Source organism: Perca flavescens, chromosome 3, assembly GCF_004354835.1.
Source record: "Perca flavescens isolate YP-PL-M2 chromosome 3, PFLA_1.0, whole genome shotgun sequence".
Classification (NCBI taxonomy): domain Eukaryota; kingdom Metazoa; phylum Chordata; class Actinopteri; order Perciformes; family Percidae; genus Perca; species Perca flavescens.
The window spans coordinates 1758671-1777815 of record NC_041333.1 but is presented as its reverse complement, the minus strand read 5'-3'; the positions used below and the strand labels follow the sequence as shown (position 1 = coordinate 1777815).

General features: G+C 42.8%; 1 protein-coding gene across 8 annotated transcripts in view; it reads left to right on the top strand.

Moving 5' to 3' along the window:
* The window catches only part of robo2 (roundabout, axon guidance receptor, homolog 2 (Drosophila)), a 177396-nt gene that overhangs the window by 125405 nt on the left and 32846 nt on the right, over positions 1 to 19145 (top strand). For 5 of the 8 annotated variants that reach the window (XM_028570053.1, XM_028570050.1, XM_028570036.1 and 2 more), the window contains exons 10-20: positions 877 to 1082; positions 2751 to 2832; positions 2929 to 3094; positions 3247 to 3413; positions 4752 to 4873; positions 6657 to 6888; positions 11966 to 12090; positions 12185 to 12356; positions 13423 to 13611; positions 14492 to 14518; positions 17475 to 17517. In XM_028570053.1, coding sequence (XP_028425854.1) covers positions 877 to 1082; positions 2751 to 2832; positions 2929 to 3094; positions 3247 to 3413; positions 4752 to 4873; positions 6657 to 6888; positions 11966 to 12090; positions 12185 to 12356; positions 13423 to 13611; positions 14492 to 14518; positions 17475 to 17517 — 1531 coding nt within the window. The remainder of the gene's footprint in view (positions 1 to 876; positions 1083 to 2750; positions 2833 to 2928; positions 3095 to 3246; positions 3414 to 4751; positions 4874 to 6656; positions 6889 to 11965; positions 12091 to 12184; positions 12357 to 13422; positions 13612 to 14491; positions 14519 to 17474; positions 17518 to 19145) is intronic. The other 3 variants (XM_028570045.1, XM_028570056.1, XM_028570055.1) reach the window with 1 other exon arrangement.

Here is a 19145-nt window from a genome sequence, read left to right as displayed (position 1 = left end):
GATGTAGCTGCTAAAGTGAGAATAGGGGTGGAAATGAGGGTGTGATGATGTGTTGAAAGGTTACAGAGGTAGACTTGGTAATTAGCCCCTGCAGGTCTGACTTCATTAATCCATACCGTCTAATTAATATGGGTTCTGTGATGCCAGGGGGACTCCACATTATTCAACTCTAAATATATAAACTGCCTCTGTGCTAGAGCACTAACTCTCTCTGAGATCACCTCTGACATACCCACTATTTCATTGAAGGGACCCACAGGCTTTTTTTTTGGCACATTATAACAAATGAATTTGCTCATGCAAATGGAATTCATCACAGCATTCGTCTAAAGTGAACTTAAAACAAAATAAAAAAGGATTGTCTTCTCTCATTATTTGAAGATTTAGATTTACTAATCCTATATCTGTTGTTTTCAGTAACATTTAGTATTTGAAATTCACCTTTCATTGTGCCCCATGCTTCACATAATGAAGTATTTACCGGAACCACACTGAGTCAATAGGCAAGAGTCTCACCGCTAAACTGTACCACAGAGTCTAGAGTAGTGTGTAAAAATAAGGCTACCCAGGCAGTAACTGGAAACTGCTTAGCATCCCTCTGCCACATCAACGAAACTAGTAACACTATTCAGCTGTTCTTTTCCCTCCTTCCTGGAAATAGAGGATATGGTCATTGTTCTGTGGTGCAATTACAAGACCTGCAGAGAAAATAGTCGACTTTATGATAGATACCCACATCCACCCTCGGTGCATTTTATGATCAACACTGCCACTCAGTTTATTTTACAGTCAGGCGCCTTATGTGAACACAGATTTTCCATCTGGACTTCAGAATCATATGAATAATATGTTCAAATGTTTGTCTTTGTATCGCAGTGCTCACAGACAGGCCGCCACCCATCATTCGCCAAGGCCCGTCCAATCAGACACTTGGGGTGGACAGTGTGGCGCTGTTGAAGTGCCAGGCATCAGGAGACCCCATCCCCTCCATCAGCTGGCTGAAGGATGGGGTCAGTCTGCTGGGAAAGGACGCCCGCATGTCCCTGCAGGAGCTGGGCAGCCTGCAGATAAAAAACCTCAAGGTAAAGCTTTTCAATGGTCTTATTGGTTGAAGATGTATTTGTGCTACTGTGCCAATGTTATATTACAATAGCTTTGTCCGACAAGGGTGGCCTAAAGGTTAGAGAAGCAAGCTTGTGACTGGGAGGGTGTCGGTTCAATCCCCAGACCGGCAGGATCAAATCTGGGTGGGGAAAGTGAAAGAGCAGTGATTGTTTGTCCCTCATTACCACAACTGAGGTGCCCTTGAGCAAGGCCCTTAACCCCAACTGCTTGGTGGCCATCAGATCAGACTGTGGTTGTACTGGACAGCTTCCAGGTATGAATGTGGAACTGGGTGAATGTGATCAGGTTGTTTTCAGAGGCTCATCTGATCAGAGGCTTCCTCTCAGTGACCCTTCCCTGAAAAGAAAAAAAAATATGTTTTTGTATTGTCAGCTCCCTTATTGCTTCACACTTTGTCACCACTCTATTTTCTTGGTTAAGTGTCTTGATTTAAGATGTTTATACAGTTATATGCATTTGTATGGGCATGCCTATAACACTGCAGGATATGAGCATTTGTAGGATTCAGTAAGACATGGCTTAAGCAAGGTACCATAATGCCTTAAAGAGATGAATAGGCAGCATTGATTTATTTTAATTGTTTGATAGTATCACTTAGTGGCACTGCAGCTCCAACTGGGCTCAGCTGTGCAGGGTTGGATGGACTCCAGCTGTAGCATAGAAACATGTATGCACTTACAGATATATATTCACACGCACTCACACACACACACACACACACACACACACACACACATGCACACACATACATTTAGAGTAGATTCAATTTAAAAGGCGCATGCCTCACTTTCCCCACTCGGAGGCCTCAGTGGAATATCTATTATGCTTGACAAAGCTGCCGACCACTGACATGTTATTTAATAAATGGCAGGAAGGCACAGGGACAAAAACCAACAAACAACCAAAGTTCCTAAGAGGGATGGAGAGACAAGCCAGCTGTCATCGGTCCAGGGGGTTCAAGCAGCCCACCCTAAATGAATTAGCCTGGCTTTGTTGTAGTCGACAGGACAGTGGGGAAATGAGGATGGGGAGTAGAAAAGTGATGGAAGGGTGGTGAGTAGAAAATGGAATTAATTAGGAAATTAGCGTCAGCACTTTGAGGCACTCACAAATGACACACAATTTGGCCAGCACAAGGCTAGCTCATGAAGTCATGAAGCCCCATCACTTTTCATTGTTTCAGCGATAGGAAGATAACATATATTCAGTCATAGCGACTGCTCTCAGCATGTGTAAATGAAATGGCACTAAAAGTGATATTAGTGGTGTCCATGCTGTTAGTGTATATGTGTTTTTATTCATATATACATGTGTGTTCTACTTTATACCAGCTTTCAGACTCGGTGCACAATGTGTACATGCTTTTAGTGTGTGTGTGTGTGTGTGTGTGTGTGTGTGTGTGTGTGTGTGTGTGTGTGTGTGTGTGTGTGTGTGTGTGTGTGTGTGTTTTTATTCATATATACATGTGTGTTCTACTTTATATCAGCTTTCAGACTCGGTGCACTGTATGTCCAGGCTTTTTGTGTGTGTGTGTGTGTGTGTGTGTGTGTGTGTGTGTGTGTGTGTGTGTGTGTGTGTGTGTGTTTTTTTATTCATATATACATGTGTGTTCTACTTTATACCAGCTTTCAGACTCTGGGATCTACACATGTGTGGCTACCAGCTCCAGCGGTGAAACATCATGGAGCGCTTTCTTGGAAGTCAAAGGTAGAAGATGGCATAATGATTGTATTTGTATGATGTATTTTATGTACAGAAGAATCTGCAGTTTTCACTAGAAAAAGTCTCCTTCTCTCCATTCAGAAACAGGTGGAGTGCTTGTCATAAAAAACCATGATGAGAATGAGCTTCCAGGCCCGCCATCTAAACCTCAGGTCACTGATGTCACCAAGAACAGCGTATCCTTGTCCTGGCAGCCTGGGATGGCTGGAGCATCACCTGTCTCCTCCTTTGTTATTGAAGCATTCAGGTTTGTTTAACCAGTAACGTCAAACCCTCACTCTACAGTATCTACTCTGTAGCAGGCTTGGTAGTGTGAGGATTGCAGGTACAAATATATTGTACTGTGTGGAAAGACACTGAAAAATAATGTGAAACCACCTTTTTTCTCTTCCATTGCAGTCAATCAGTGAGCAACAGCTGGCAAACAGTAGCAGATCATGTCAAAACCACCCAGTTTACCGTCAAAGGCCTCCGTCCCAACACCATCTACCTGTTCATGGTCCGAGCAGTCAACAGCCAGGGGCTGAGTGATCCAAGCCCCATGTCTGATCCTGTCAGAACGCAAGGTACTTTACATAACATGAATATGAAAGGAATGTGTTGTATTTACAATGTTTATTAAATAAATGTATAGTTAATTCAGAACCTGTCCTAATCATTTTGACTGGTGGTGGAATGTGATGTTCTTTTTTGCTGAGTATAGTTTTTGTTTCTACTGATAGGGGAAGGTCACTGTGCTCCCCTTCAAAGTGTGATACTTATCAGCCCCTCTCAGCAATCTGCAGCCAATAGCTATACCGAAACACTGCACAACTTTCCAGAGGTCACATTCTCCATCTCAGCTCAGCTCATTAAGGCTACACTTTAGCAATTATGTAAAATAAGCATGTCTACTTTTGGAAAGCCTAACTGTGTTAGTGCTATCCCTGCTATGTTAATGATCATAACTGGAGAAAATGACTGCCTCCAAACCCAAAGAAGATTTGATTACTGGACCGGACAGACCACAGTCTCCAGATTACACTGATATGTTAAGTCCCCGGCAAAAAATAAAAAATAAATAAATCAAAAAGCAACTTTTGGCTGAGCTCTGTCAAATGCAAGCCAAGAGTGTCTTTAAAAAAAAGAAATGGAGTCAATTTGAATTGCGGCATATCTGTCTTATGCTGAGGTGAAGGTCTTGAGATGATATATCGATGTGTTTATTGACAATGGCATGCATTGATGACAAATTGATTTTTCACTTCTTTTTAACTGTGTTTGGCCCGTCTTGCATTAATAGTGTGGCCTGTGATTCATGACCGTCTTGGGTTGTCTGAATGAAGCTTTTATATATATATGTATAATTCTTCTTGCGAGTTTTTTGCTTCCCTTCAGTAAATAACTCAAAATGTTGCTCGCTTCAACCACACTCAGTATCTCATACACTGGAGTTTTTTATTACTTGTAACTTGAAACATGTGCATGTGCAGAATGGGAAATGAGCTGGAAAATAGTGTCATAGTGTCCATTCATCTTCCATCCAATATGTCTGGGGTCGCGCATTCAGAGTTCATTTGTTGATGCGGTTGTTCAGTCAGGCCCCTGTAAGTGCAGACAAGTCACAAATCTGAAGAACTTTGCCAGCCCAGTTCTCCTTTCTTTTCTCCAAACAGGAGAAGGAGCCTTAATAAAAAATGGAATGAGGTCATTTTAATGCAGATGAAGTTGCTTCTTTTCAAATGAAGTCGTAATCACAAAGTGTACTCTTCCTTGTTGAAAGCGATTGGTCTATTCATTCACTCTTACCATTCCACGTCTGATGGTGATGAAGCAAGGTGTATTGTGAGTGAGATCTGTGAAAACCACCATTTTATTTTGTGCCCTCTCTCTCTTTCTCATTTTTCTTTCTTGCTCTCTCATAGATATAAGTCCTCCAGCTCAGGGTGTCGACCACAGGCATGTACAGAAGGAGCTTGGTGAGGTCATAGTTCGGCTGCACAACCCAGTTGTGCTGAGTCCCACAACCATTCAGGTCACCTGGACGGTAAGGGCAGCTTATCTTTTTGCATATAGAATCCAACTATAGTAGTACATCATTCTCATTTGTTCAGTTTGAGTCTTTGCACTGGAACAACTTTGTCCGATTTGTACGTGGTTTTCTTATCTCCCCACATTCTTTTGACATCATCGGTTTTGTAAAATTGAGTCATAAAGTCAAGATAGTTTATATTCTAAGATCCCTCTTTGAAACCAAAAAGGTGCAGCTCGAGGCTACAATTTGTTTTATGTCAGGGAATTTTAGTCCGGTTGTTCCCCCAGACTGCAGCTTTGATTGGTGACTTAAAAGTAACTGAACATCAAATAGCTGAAAAAATTGTTTCTCCTAACCACACTGAACATCACAAGAGGTGTCAGAGACATCTGGTTGCTCATCAATCTTCTGCATGTCTTCAGCTGCTTCCCTCTTAAAACAAGGACTTTGCACAGATGAAATTAGATTGAAATTAATGTTTGTGGTTGAACTGCATTTTGTTCATGGGATGATGCATTCATCTTCTTTTACACTCATACATGCAAACAATACAAACACACACCTGCTTTCCCACCATACGTATGCACATATTGTGGTGTTATCACATTATGTCCCACATTTGGCATTTGGTTTTATTTAATGTGAAAAATGTAAAAACAGCCATAGCCTTGGCTAAAATATATTGCTGTAATTGTATGCTAATAAGAACAAAAAGGCTATTTATATTATTCAAAGCTGAGGTGGTCATGAAATATATGTGCTTGTTTATTTTGATGGTGGTGCTATGAATCCCTCATGTGCAGATATTTACAGTATACAGCTATGTTGTTGCTGCCTGTTTCCATTTCCAAATGAACCACATTAGCACTTTTCCTGGTGACATGTTTATTGACCCCTGTAATAAGTCTCACCCCAAGACTTGCTAGCTACTTTAATGCTAAAACATTGCTTTATGATTGCAATGTACAATCAACACAAAACATGCCTAATCAATCAGGGGCCCTTTCAGTAAACAGAGGGGCCACTCTCAGAGAGCTTTTATATTCCCAAATCATTCCATTAATAAAAGTCACGCACCAAGCAGGGAATCCATTTTGCTGATTTACTCTGGCTACACTTGCGAAAAACAGCTGCTTAATATCCCACTTGAAAGCTCGGCTCACTTCTTCTACTGTTAACAAGCCATTACAATGAGTTATGTGCCCACTCCGACTCTGCATAAATTCCACATTTTCTGTGTAGCTAAATGGGTCCAAGTTTTAAGGGAGGGGTCCTTTGTGGGTTGCAGGGGGGCTATCACACTTCCACTCTCTGTCTTTTCTATGGGACCGATCTGCTGTTATCACCTCTGCTGTGTATTCTCCTCATGTCCCCAGGGCATCTGTATGTGTTGCCGCATGACATTCTCATACTCACAGCCCATCTTAGATGTGGTGGGACCTGCTTTCCAGTGTCAAGAGTATTTATAATAGACATGAGACATGCATCTGTCCTTTAAGGTGGCATTACGGAAAGTCTTTTTAATAGAGGAGGGAACACTTTGGGCTGGGAGCTGGGTGTATGAGGTAATGTCCGGGTGTTAATTGACCTATGTGTGTCATAGCTGGAGCCATTTAACGAGTAAAAGTCTCGGAAGTGTCATGAATGCAATCCTGTAAGGAAGAAATACATTGCCGAAAAACATCCCTTTTATATTACCTAGTGGCTGGCACACGATAGCATCTACCAATCTCCTCTGTCCAGTTCTTTTTGCACAGAAATACAACAGTAAACCTGTCTTCATTCACTTTCTCAGGTGGATCGTCAGTCCCAGTTCATCCAGGGTTACAGAGTTCTGTACAGGCAGACATCAGGACTGCCTTCACCAGGACCCTGGCAGACCCAGGATGTGAAGGTCCCTTCTGAGCGCAGTGTCGTCCTCTCCATGCTCAAAAAGGGCATTGTGTATGAGATTAAGGTCCGTCCATATTTCAACGAGTTTCAAGGCATGGACAGTGAGTCCCGAACGGCACGGACAACTGAGGAAGGTATGAAGAAGAAGAACCTGCTGAGTATTTGTAGATTATGTCGGGAGCAATACAACATAGTAACTCAAACTGTGTGAGTCCACACAAATGTGGGATGACGGGTGACACATGACCCCGTAGGCTGTTTTCATGTTGGTTTTTGTCATAATATCGCAGGCGCGCCGTCCCTCCCTTTGACACAGAGAGTTGAGGGTATATTTGTGAATGCATGTTTGTGCCTGTCTGTCTGACCTTCCTGCTGTGCTTTTTTTGTTTATGATTGGTGGTGTTAGTGCCAAACTTCTTCTAATCCATCACCCACAGGCCTAAGCTGTGATTGGACACAGCGCACACTTCCTGCTGTGAAGATGATCTGTCGCCCAAAGCTTGATTCATACAGGCTCTGACAAGGCCACAGAGCAGTGTGGCACAATTTCACAAACAAACACAAGTCTGTGTTTGGATGAATTCACTATTTTGACCTATGCCATAACAGAAATGCATCCAACAGCACTGCGCCAGCTTTGCTTCAACCTTCGAGTCTAATAACTGAAATTAAATTATGATGTGATCTGAAGGAAAGACGTTTGTGCGTACAACAGCACAAAGAGACAAATACAGACTCCATATACTGGAGACAAAGCCCATCTTGCCACATATTTAGGCCTGCATGTATAGGAGACTGTTCAAATCCTGTCTGTGTGGCAGGCCCATTTATTTTCCCTTTCTCAGAGGGACCATATCTCCTGTAGCCAGCAGCCAGTGTACACTGTAGGGGAACTGCCATCACATTACAGCTGTCCCCAACACACGCTCTCACACACACATACAGAAAACGCTTACATTCAAGCACACCACCTCTCCCGAAGGCCTTCACAACCTGCATGTCCCAGCAATTACCAATGTTGATAACACTCGCTGCTTCTGCTCTATCTGCATCCCAGTCCCTCAGAGAGCTTCTATTTCTGTCACAACCCCGCTGCTCTGCCTGGTCAGCTGATACACCGTCAAACACACAGCTCTAGGCTCCTCAGAGACACTGGGACTACTAAGAAGGACAGCTAGATGGATAGAGAAGTCTTGGTCAGAGGGTGATTAAAACTTAGCTTGTCCATTAGCTAACACAATTAGAGAATCCCTAGAGTAGACGGATGCAAGGTTACAGTATGCTTAGCGTTCCAATGCTGTGTCCATCTTTGTAGTCTCCCTCCTCCTTTTTCACACATTCTCTCACTATCCATCTGGAGAATCATGTCATAGGTGATAGATGAACTCTGGTTGCCATCTGATCAAGGGTTTAGGTTTGCATATGGACGGCAGGGACACAGAATTATCCCTGCCAATATTCGAGCAATCTCCACCGATCCTACTGCCAGGCATGAAGGAGGCGAGAGCTGCTCAGTATGCTCCAGTTATTTTGACTTGTAAAAAGTTTGGACTGCTGTGTGGTGTCTTTCCTCTGACCAGTTCCTCAAATAGAGATGAACCGCACGATGCATTCCGTGGTCAAGTTAGTGTCCACAGGCAGCGCCATTTCCACGCTTCTCATTCATTGTCTATGTAAGCAGCCGGGCAATGCTTTCTGGTAGTGACGCGGCAACTTTTTCAGAAACGGGGCGTTGAGTTACCCGCTCCTCATTTGCATAAAGTCCCTCTTGCTTCTTACTGTTGTCAACCTTAAATGAAAAACAGATTCAGCAACTGCTCACAGCTTATTTATTGCATAACATGTTTTCAGAAACACATTTCGGTTAACTATTTTCATAAAATAAGCGAAAATAGCCAAACAAGCCACCATATTGGTCTGTTTTAATATCCAGGAGCAGACAGCCCACAAGTAAAGCGTTCGTCCAATCAGGTGCAGCCATCTCAGTTGTAGGAGGGTGTAGCCTGTTTTCTTTGCTTGTCAGTGGTCATTGAAGAGAAACTGCTAGTGGCAAGCCTATCAAGCGTTGAATTCTTGGGAAGCGGGGCAATCCCTCCCATCAAAAAACGACACTGTGGATACGTACAGTCAGTGTAGCAGCTTTAGTTTATTATAATGGATGCATTCTACTGCGGGCATGCTGCGGCTGATGTGCCGCTCTGCATCCTTGTCCCATATATTTCAGCCGCTTCCCCGAACTTTCTTCTTCTAATCCAGAGACCAGAGTCCCAAACGAGGCTCCGTGTCTGTCAGCAATCTGAAGGGGAAACTACCATACAGCAGAGCAATAAAGTAATGCACGGCCGACTATAGGGCAGGTTGGTTTCTTTCTTGAAATATTGTATTATAACCCCACACCCGCCACACCTGCTCCTTAATATTTGTCCCCATCAGTGTTGGGAACGTTACTTTAAAAAAGTAAGTAGTTATAGTTACTCACTACTTGTTCCAAAAAGTAACTGAGTTAGTAATTGAATTACTCTATAATAAAAGTAACTCGTTACCAGGGAAAGTAACTACTAGTTACTGTTAAAAAAAAGTTGCTATATGTCAAAGAATTTAGATTTTTTTTAGCAGTTTTCACAAGTCAGTTGAAATGAGTAGAACAGACAGGTGTTTGTACGTAACTTTCGATATTTATTACACGTCGACAGACAGCAAGAGGTTTATTCTGCACTTCAAGTATTATCTTTGTAAGAAAAGTAAACAGTTACACCATATAAACTTATATGACACATATACTTTTAACAACATACCTGCCTATCATACGGTTGACTTCAGCCTGTGTCCTAGGTTTTTGTTGTGAGGCAGAAAGATCTAGCTTTTGCTGCTTGGAGGACTTTGCTCCGAGTCCTTCTTTGCTCGTGGATGTCGAGCTATCATCTGTGGTGGAGGTATAGGTGGTTTTGGCCACTAGCTTTGTAGATGCGTGTGTTGTTGTGAGATGCTTCATTAAATTAGAGTTGCTTACAACGGATGTCGACAAAGTCTTCGCTCCTGGACGTAATGTACACATTACATGCACGTTCTTGCCTTTGACCACAATGAATTTGAAGTTGTGCTTATATCTCCACCTTGAAAATGCCAACTTTTCATCGGATTGCTCCTGACTCGCCACCTCTGCTGCTTCATCGAATCTCTGTTTAGCTGTTGTGTGTGTGTGTGTGGCGCGTGTGCTGGCATGTGTGTAAAAACACTGGCTCTGATTGGCTACCATGAAACATGACTCTGCCTTAGCCAATCATAATCGCTTACCTCGTTATTAACCCACCTCCTCACTAGCTGTGAGCCAGAGATGCGTTCGGATTACACAGTTTATTCAATCAATGCATAGTAACGCACCGCATTTAACGTCCAGTAACGTTAACGGCGTTGTAACAACGGGGAAAGTAATTAGTTAGATTACCCCGTTACTGAAAAAATAACGCCGTTACCTAACGCCGTTCTTTTAAACGGCATTATTCCAAACATCAATGTTGAAACAAAACCTACGCCCTTGCATCTGATTCCCACTGAATGACTGTCTAAGACGTCATTAAGGAGGCCCGTCCTTTATGCAAAATATGCTTATATAGGGGGAAAGGAAATCAGTAATGTTTGTATAAATGTTAATAATCTTCATCCATGTTGATGGATCTCTGGGGAATGTCCACAGGTAGCCTCCCACACCACCCACTGCTTTACATTAGCTATTGGCTTCAGATATGATATGTTTGTATTCCCTCATGATGCAGCACAGCTTTGTGTGTGCGTGAGAGACAGGGGGTCACATTCGTGCCTGCCATACATCACTCTGCTAATGGCTCTATTAGGACAGCCCCCTAGGGCCTCTATTGAAAAATGTGTATTGTTTAGCACAAATATGCATGATAATAAGCTGCAAAATCATTCATAACATTAACTTTGAACGACATTGTCTCTGATTGCTGCCATGCACCAATCCAGCACTTTGTCACCTGGATGTAATGCAGCGTTGGAGAGCCCTAAGCACCATGGTTGATCAGATGCTCTCTTGGTAGATTGTTTCTAATCTGGCCAAGGTGTTGGGTTCATCATTGGACCCATTCATCTTCCAGCATGCCAGGGCCTTCTGGCTCTCTGGGGGCCGGTGTGGCCTATCACGCTGAGGGATGAGCACAGATTTACAGGGTGACACGTGCCATTTTGGATGGAGGCAAGGTGAGGGAGAGGCAGCCCAGGAGTAATTGACCTGTCAGTATTCTGCTGTGGTGCCGCTCCCCTGCCAGCCACTGCGGAAATGAGAAAACATTATTTTTAAAACGTTATTTCCAGTTGGGCCAACTGTTATTTATTTTTCCTCTGTTACCCCTTGTGGGGTCAGAATATTGTTGCCATCAGAATAACAAGAGAGTGAGGTTTATGAAAGCTTGGACTTGTCTTGTTTCTATCCACTCTCTGTCTGCCTGTGGATAGAGCTGATTCATTTAGATGTGCCTCGCTCCGAAGCTTCCCTCTGATCCTTACCTACTGGCTTTAGTTTCATCTGGCTGATCGATGGAATCGGTCAATATGTTTACTGAGACCTTGTTTCCTTCCCCTAAAATGTATTTTTTTCATATTTCCTTCTCATCTGCACTTCATCCTATAAGCTCGTTGACCCGCATGCCACCCTGGCTCAGTCAGTGTCGGAGTCTTAGCTTGACTGAGAGCACTTGCCTGACTGTGCCAGGCCGTCTTTCCACAAATCAATACCAGTATTGTCTGTGCAAATCCACCAGGCTGGAGCAGAGGATGAGATATTAAATCACAGTGAAACGTTAAAGATAGGCTATAGCCATGTCAAACCTGCCCTGGCCTTCATGTAAATCCCCTCTAATCAGACATTTTGACAGCCTTCAGCCACCTGTTCCATCGCAGAAGAATAACATTCCTTGGAAAAAGGTGTGTGTGTGTGTGTGTGTGTGTGTGTGTGTGTGTGTGTGTGTGTGTGTGTGTGTGTGTGTATAAAGTATGTGTGTACTGTATGTCTGGTTTTGTGCAGTTGTGAGAGTACATATTTATGAGCTCCTTTTTAAAACATATTCAGATGTACTATACTGCTGTGCATCCCAGTATCCCTGTATCCCTAAGGATTAAATACTCCTCTGCTGCCTGAACTGCAGATTAGTACATTGGATTGTTGACCTGGGTATTGTGTGCCTCCTCTTTCAGCTCCCAGTGCCCCTCCTCAGCAGGTAACAGTCCTGACTGTGGGAAACCAGAACAGCACTTCTATTAGCATCTCCTGGGACCCCCCTCCACCAGACCACCAGAACGGCATCATCCAAGAGTACAAGGTTTGTCTCAGCGCGTCAAAATGGATTATCATCAAACGTATACAAAGCCAAATAGAATCAACTGCCTCTCTAATTTTTCCCTTTTCTGCTTTAGATCTGGTGTCTGGGGAATGAGACACGTTTCCATGTAAATAAGACAGTGGATGCAGCCATACGCTCAGTGGTGGTGGGCGGGCTGCAGGTGGGAGTGGTGTACCGGGTGGAAGTGGCCGCCAGCACAAGTGCAGGGGTTGGAGTCAAGAGTGAACCTCAGTCTATTATCATCGGTAAGATGGATTGATTAAAAAAAACATTCACTACTCTTCAATAATCAGTTTAATTTTGTATCTATGTCAACACCAGTGTACACAAAGAATAAGATTGCATTTCAGTCTTAGTGGATGATTTCAACAGGAGAACAAATAGTGTGAATGTTTTTGTTAAATACTAAGATTTCCCAAATGGATAATATTGTTCAAATACTACTATTTTGATATGTGGCCTGACCACATTTGATTTATGTGGAGCTGAGGCAGATTGTGCCTGATTTGACCCATAACTGATGGTTTGGCCTGAAGCATGTTCTTATTTCCCCAGTGTCACTCACATAATCCATCTCCGAGAGCAGAGCCCCAAGCTTGCAGTTGTAATATCTTGTGTGTCTGCGTGTCTGTGGATACGCGAACGGTTGTGCGTCGTATATTACACAGTAATATAAAGATGAAGAGCATTTGTGCAGCTTCTCATATATGCACATATGATATGTGTGTTTTATGAGTGTGTGTTTGTTCATGTGTTGTCAGTGTGTGGGAACATTTGTCTGTGCTCGGACTCTGAGTCTTATCATGCTCCAAGAAATAGTGTCAAGCAGACTAGTCAGGGTGAGCTGCGATTGGAGATCAATACAGACCAGGATCTTCTCTTCTCATTTCACATGGTGTGTTTTACTGGCAATGGAGTGAATTAGGGGCTGAGCTAAGCAAACAACCTGCTCACCTTGGGGTTTGTTATAAGCTTTTAGGCTTTGTCTTTTTCAGGCTGTACATTATATTTCACTGCACATCCTTTAGATTTGTGTCCTGCTCCCTTGGTCAATATCTCAGCTCAAATTCATCAGACTTACTTTCTATGAGCTCAATCTAGCCCTAACCCTGTCTTGATGTATCTTTAGGTGTTATTTCTGCTCAGTGAAAAAGTGTTTTGGTGTATCAGTATTACAGGGGCTGTTGTGATAACTTCAACTCACCTTGAAGCAGCAAAACATACACAACAGCATTGTTATTTCCTGTTCCTCTCATGTAGCTATCCATCCAGCATCACATTAATCTTGCCTGTTTATCCTTGTGCCCTCAGGTAAGGAATTCCGGGACGTGATTATACATGGAAACCGGAACAACAGCATCACAGAACAGATCACTGATGTGGTGAAACAACCTGCCTTTATCGCCGGTATTGGAGGAGCCTGCTGGGTCATCCTCATGGGTTTCAGCATCTGGCTCTACTGGAGGAGAAAGAAGAGAAAGGGCCTGAGCAACTACGCAGGTTAGACTGATCATATTCTCATAGTCACCTATGCACATTTACACTGACATTCTGCTCTTGTGCCTTAGCAAACAATGGAAAAATCTTCTACCATTCATAAAATATTTCTTCTGTCACAGCAAGAGTATTTTACTACTACGCTATCTCATTTCAATCCTAATCAGTATAGTTTTAATGGAACATTGGCGAAGTTGCTAGCAGTGAGGCTGAGATTGCTATGGTGTTAAAGCTCAACAGGGAGACAGATGTCAGCGTGAATCATTTCCAGAGGGTTACAGTTTTCGACAAATCCACCCACGGTGTTGGTTAACAGCCTGGGGAGGTCGCGCTGAGTGGGCAGACTGGACTCTCTGCTGGTCGCTGTAGCTGGAGTTTGTCCAGCTCTCCTCCCACACACTGACCCTGACCCCCAGTCAATACTAGCAACCACCAAGTCCATACTGTATACACTGCCACGGGTACAAGATTTAATTAGAGAGCAGAAAATGGTAATGAACTGACACATGCAGTCAGTGCAGCACAATATTCTAACATGAGTTTTTGCCTTATTATCAGTAGAAATTCAAGAGAAACTCATACATGCACATTGGCAGCTGCTATAAGCTGGTCTGGTCAATTTGCTCTTCATTTCTGTTTGTTACATTTACGTGTTTGTGTGTTCTCTTTGGTTTGTGCCACCGTCTCTACACCTCTGTGGCCTCTGAGCCGGCTGCTTTCCTGGCTGTCGCTCTGCACACTGGGTGACGATGTGGTCTTAACATTCTCTGGCCCCTTCAGCACATCTCAGCTTGACCCCGTCCCCAGTGTGCAGATACCCCTAAAGCACCGCCTATCTCTGCAGGCTTTTAACGCACAACTTCTCTGTCTTCTTTTTTTGCAGTTCAGTCCTTCACCTTCACCCCTGCAGGTACTGTTCATTTGTCCCGTCTTCTCACCCCACCTCAACGCAGATTCATCTCCTGCTCGCTTATAGTATACAGTATATGCTTGGATTGTTAGACTGATGGTCATGGGTAATGCAATTCCATACATCAAAACCCTCAAGGCAATTTAAGGAACCAAAGAAGCAAATTTACAAGTTAAAGACACCTAGATTTGTTATTGGCCATGACCAGAGCCCTGCAAACTTGAGCCTTTCTTACTGCCAAACCTACAGCCTTATGTACCTATTGTGTTGTATTTGTGTGTATGTCTGTTGTGGCTACCTGTTTTTTAATGAAGTTTCATTCTGTCTTGTGTATCATTTTTTGTCTTGTGGTGCAGGGTGAAACTGCCCATTTTCCTCTTCCTCCAATAATCTTCTTCATCTTTCTTTTTTCTTTAAGACTCGGATCGTGTTGTAATGTATTTATCTGTTCTTCATACAGTAGGTGTCAGTTTGGCAGCTGGGTGGTGTATTTGCTTTTTCCTTTTCCTTCTGTTATGTTTTTGTGTTCTTTACTTTTTGTGACAATTCCCCCCACTCCTGTGACTATACAGTACATATCAAGCTACTTTGGCTACCATTTTATTTATTGGTAAACTAGAGGCATTTTGATGAGTGGTATACAGTATTGTCACTGTCTGTCCTCTGCTGAATTAGGCATCATGAGTGGTACCAACACTGTATAAATCATGCATCTGACTGTCTGTGGATGGACTGGACTGGCAGAAGAGCAGCCTATCAAAGACACTGAGCAGATTAATAAGAAAAGGATGCCTAGAGGCCTCTGTGCTGTACAGTGTGATGTAATGAGTGAGGTGTCAGCACATTGCCTTTCCCTCTGTTTCCTGAATTTACTGTGACAATCTCAACTATTTTTTTTTTCATTTTGGTAAAGTATTCTATGTACAGTATGTAGCTATGTGGTCCCCGTGGAGCCTACAGCCAAAGATCCAATTTACTCTGGCCTTCAGCTTCAAAAGATTATGGAAGACATTAATATGTTAGTGAAACTTGTCTGGTTAGAAATCGGAGGCACACCTCAGAGAAGCCGGAGAGGAAGCAGGTTATTTCACTAAAAGAGTTTTGAGTGGCAAGCACAAAACAAGGTCAAATATAGCTGAGATTACAGAGTTAGAGTGAGGTGATATTTAGAACATGAGCCAGAGTGCGGCTGAAGAGTCTTACAGTGCTGCTCTTCTCTGTATTGACAATTAGTTGATGTATGGAGACTGTCCTGTCTCAGCCTCCTAAAGCTGTCAGTACAGGAGAGGTAAATCACTACTGTTGAGGCACACGTCCAGCAGGAAAGAGATTTGATGGAATTTTTATATGCTGATTATGTCCACCCCCCCCCTTAATGCTTATTAAAGGGGATTAATCTGTATTCATATTGGAGAAAGTGCTTATCTGGAAGAGGGAGGCGAGAAGCACAGCTATGCCGCTATGTCACTCTGGCTAACATAAAAGTATTCCACAGCAGCCCAGAAATGTGCCAGAGCACAGATAGGGACTTCAGAGGCCTTCCCGCTGCACAGCCTCCCCTCGCCTCCACCTCCTTCTCCTGTCAGTCCTCTCTCAGACGACAGAGAATTCTCTAATTTAAGTTTGTTGGTGGTGGAACAAAGATAAATGGCTTAGCTATGACTGAATAAGGGATGCCAACTCTGTCTCGAGCTGTCAAAGCTATATTTTATTCAGGCAGACCTGGGATGTTGGTTTTATCTGGGTAAAACCTTTGTTAGCAGCAAGTATTTTAATTCCACCTTAACGCAGTAAATAAACTATCTAACTGTTCCGACATGCATACTTGACAAGTTTGAAATTGTGTCTCTCTTGTTTAAAATCCTACAATTTTGTTCATGAGAGAGACAATTGGATTAAGTAAGTTTAGGTAATGTTGACAATGCATTTAAATGTCCTGTTGCAGCCTCTGTAATATATTGTCGTAGCTTCCTCTCCCTGTCATCTGTGTCACTACGTCACCCACAGAAAAGCCCCCTCTCTCACCCATGCCTGGGCTTGTTGTGGAATCAACCTGAATGAAACAGAAAAGAGAGGAGGAATGTTCAGCCTCCTTCTTTCTTTAATCTCCATCTGTGGAACAAATGAGCCAAATTACTAACAGCTCTCCTTCTCCCTGTTGAGTAAACCAGCCCTCCCCCATCGGTATGAGGTGATTTCCAAAACTCTTGCTGCTTTCCTGTGTTTTCCTGTGATCCATTGAAGTTCTAACATGCTTAGAACTCTCGATGCTGCTTTGTCATCATGGTCGTTGAACAGAGATGAAATGGATCCTTCACAGCCGTCTCTCACTTTGAGCCATGGAGTTTTACTAGCCGCTGACAAAGAGCAGCCCTTGTTATCTATAGATCACTGTAATAGAGCAGGCCACATGCATGGCTTGTGGGGAGCCCTGCTAGCTGAAGGATCAGTAACTCAGCCTCCACGCTTGTACGTAGATAGAAAACTCACCGTGATTAATGAGCCCTCTGCCTTTTCTAATCATTTTTTGGCTGAGATTTAATCACAAATCTGATAATAACTCAGCAGCAAAATAAGAAAGATGAAATGAGTTTTGCCTCTCATCAGGCATCTTGTCCTTGAGGAGCACATGACGTCTCCACTTATGCAAAGCAAAGCAAAGCAATATGCAATTCTCATCATTGCCCTTTTTTAATTTTCATGAACGGCATTGGACACAGAGGGACGTCTTAGTGAATCCATCAACTATCTAGCTGTGAAAAAAAAAGAACAGATGAATACATTGCTGTTGAAGCACAAGGGCAAACTGGACAACACTGAAAAGACTATGTATCTTCTCTTGATCATGGAAATAAATCCTGCTTGATTGCTATTTATTATACTAGAAACACTTAATATATGTCTTTCTTTTTTCCCTTCTTTTCCTCTTTTTCCTCTCTTTCTTTCCTAATTTTAGTGACATTCCAGAGAGTTGATGGTGGTCTGATGAGCAATGGAAGGTGAGTGTACCACAATAAACAGCAATCAGTATTCAAGTGCAATATCAAGACCTAATGAAAAAAAAAATCGTCCGACCATTATTATTACATTCTTTCTGTCCTCAGCTTTACATGTCTTAACACAACCTTTCCTTCACAGTTATGTGTTAAGTCTACAGCAAGCTGTACTGATAATGTAGATTGATAGATAACCAATACCTGTTTGTGTGCCTGCCATGCAAACCGGCGTGCAAATATACATTTCTACCACATCTCCGTACATGCATCGATAGATGAACTCATAAATCTCCTCAACAGAATTAACAGAAACAATTTAAGCAGAGAGTGCTTTTATTTTGTCATTTATCTTCCGCTGCTGGCTACAGGCAACCCAGAAGCCCTCTGCAGTGATAAATTTGCCTGTCACCTTGCGTGGGCGGCTGGGATCTGAGCACATGTAATAATGTAAAAATAATTACCCAGGGGAGAGGTGTGTAGAGGAACCCCGCTTGCACCCCCTATACAGCCTGCTCCATTTCAGTGTGTGTAAGTGAAAGAGAGAGGGGCTACAGAGAATAGGGCACATCTCAATGACACCAGTTACTGAGCCTTTGTGGGAGAGACTCCCTTGAGAATCCCGAGCTTCTGTCTATCTACTGATCACACCTGACTAGGTAAAGCTTCCAGATCTCAAACACTCAGTGACAGATTGCCAACTATATCTGACCCTGTGTCTCTCTGGGCTTTTCGGAATGTGTCTGTTCTGTCTAGATGTAGCATTTTTGTATTTCTGCTTTTTTTATTCTTTCTTTTTTTTTTCCTTACGTATGACTGGATGCCACAATGGACAATTTTGCCTATATTGTTCTGTGAGCTGCTGGCATGCTCTCAATGAATTAGCCACGCCATTTGCCATGCCTTTTCTCATCTACTTTCTGCTGTAGTGTTTTTCCTTCAATTTTCCACATAAGTGCCTTGGATTCTCACTCCAGCGAATGGGATTTGAAATGTCTGTATTTGTGGTGCTCTATATTTGTCATATCTTTAGTCAATAGCAGCGACTGCCACAAATTTCCACAACACTGGAATAGGATGCAGTCTGGAACTCACACAGGAGCCTCTGAGCCGTTAGTCATTCTAGTGCCATCAAATCCCAGATGTTGCAACTTGCCCATCTGCCCTGAGAGTGTGAATGTGTTGCAGATTATCAGAAGAAAATGTGTTCATTTGTTACATGAGATGTTTATTGCATTAATTAGACAACAGCAAATGAAGCCGCGTCTATTTCCAGTTTCTCATTGGCTCCTGCCAAATTGCCCTGACTGAACAATTACATTTAATCGATCAAAAAATAAATGATTCATGGAAGATGAATAGGCTGCAGATTGGTAGACCTGGACGATTTGACTTTGGCTGCTCAATTGAAATTGATAAAAGCCGATAAGGGCTCATTCCTTTTCCCCCTGCCAATAGGGAGATGGTAATTAGGAGGTAGTAATAACTTCCTATCTCGGCACTGATCAATATTTTAGCAAAGCAGATTCACTCCTATAGGCTGGGAGAATGGGCTGAGCATTGCAGTGAACAGGTTTCACTAACACTGTTGCTATGGAGATTCCTTTACATCCCAGGATCTGAATGCTAAATGA